The sequence below is a fragment of the Solenopsis invicta genome, chromosome 10 (genome assembly GCF_016802725.1).
Source record: "Solenopsis invicta isolate M01_SB chromosome 10, UNIL_Sinv_3.0, whole genome shotgun sequence".
Classification (NCBI taxonomy): Eukaryota; Metazoa; Arthropoda; class Insecta; order Hymenoptera; family Formicidae; genus Solenopsis; species Solenopsis invicta.
Genome location: NC_052673.1, coordinates 3,724,310 through 3,725,639, shown reverse-complemented (window position 1 = coordinate 3,725,639; position 1,330 = coordinate 3,724,310). Strand labels below are relative to the sequence as shown.

Below are 1,330 nucleotides of genomic sequence, written 5' to 3'. Positions count from 1 at the left end.
TTTAACGTTTTTCATGTTTTTTCACGTTTAGTTTAACGTTTTTTCATGTTTCTCACGTTTAGTTTAACGTTTTTCATGTTTAGATTAACGTTTTTTTCATGTTTCACGTTTCATGTACGTCATGTTTCATGTACGTCATGTTTCACGTTTCATGTACAACGTTGCCAGACCGCGAAAACGTGTCGTGACACGTTCGAGCGATAACGATGATGATGAAATTGTTTATTAGAGGGGAAAAGTATCCCCCACTCCTTTACAATTGCAGAAGCATAAACGTGTCGTGACATGTGAAAGTGATAACGACGACAATAATGAAATTGTTGAAAGAGGGGGAAGCCTCCCCTCTCCTTAAAAGTGCAGAAGCATTAATCTTCAAATAAGCATCATAATTTCTTGCAACATCAGTATTGCATCAGAGGTTCGAACGAACGATTCGCAATGTACTTTGCCGAGGGAGGTAACACATTGTACAGTGGTGAAGTGAAGAAGGAATGCAATGGGTAAGTTTCGATATTCTAATAGCGTTTATGCAACGTTGTGTGATAAACTTTTGATTTTCTTTTACAGCATTTCGACGGAGCGTCGTACAGCGCGCTTATTGAGCAGACGTTACGCTTTGACAGCTACGAGTTACAAGTATTTGGAGATTGGAATTAACGTCGGTCCACCGAGTTACGTGGAGATCGCCATAGGAGATCATCAAGGACGAGAATTGATACTGTCTGTTGAAACGTGGAAAGGTCTCTACGAGCAACGAATGAATATTTCCAAATTAATTCGGAATGACTACAAGGACAATTTTATAAGCGTCGGACCCTTAACAATCAAAGTTAGTGTGATGAATGACGTTAGGCTCATACGTCTTGAATCTTCTAACGTGTATGTGACAGTGATTGAATCCACGTTACATCGTATGTTCAGTTTGTACGAATGTATCAACGTAATGTTCGAGCGCTTAGTTAGAATCGTTGATACAGTCGATGTTAAGTACACACAATTCTTAAACATCGCGTCCAATGTAATGAATCAAGAAAAAGCGATACGCGAGAGCAATATCTTCGATATGCGTCAACTCGTCGATTGTGAGCTGTTAGCTTTATTTTTTACTGCATAAACAATGTATTCACAACAGACAATAAATTGTTTATTATTAAATTAAAATTGCAACCTTTTTTTTTATTTTTCCTCTTCCAAAAAAAATCCACAGTTATACATTAGTATCAATACCACGATATTTAGTTTTGAAATATTTTAAAAAGAATGTGCGAAGATACGAGAGTACAGTCAGGCTAAAAAAAAAATGCGATTATACGAGAGTAAAGTCAGGCTA

The 1,330-nt window shown here is 37.1% G+C and overlaps 1 protein-coding gene across 1 annotated transcript; it reads left to right on the top strand.

Annotated features, from left to right (window-relative positions):
* Nucleotides 1-288: 288 nt before the first annotated feature.
* On the top strand, nt 289-1,114 carry LOC120358748. Its single transcript, XM_039453997.1, has 2 exons — nt 289-500; nt 568-1,114. Exons 1-2 carry the CDS (start codon nt 439-441, stop codon nt 1,112-1,114), a joined length of 609 nt encoding a protein of 202 aa, XP_039309931.1. The 5' UTR covers nt 289-438.
* The last annotated feature ends 216 nt before the right edge of the window (nt 1,115-1,330 follow it).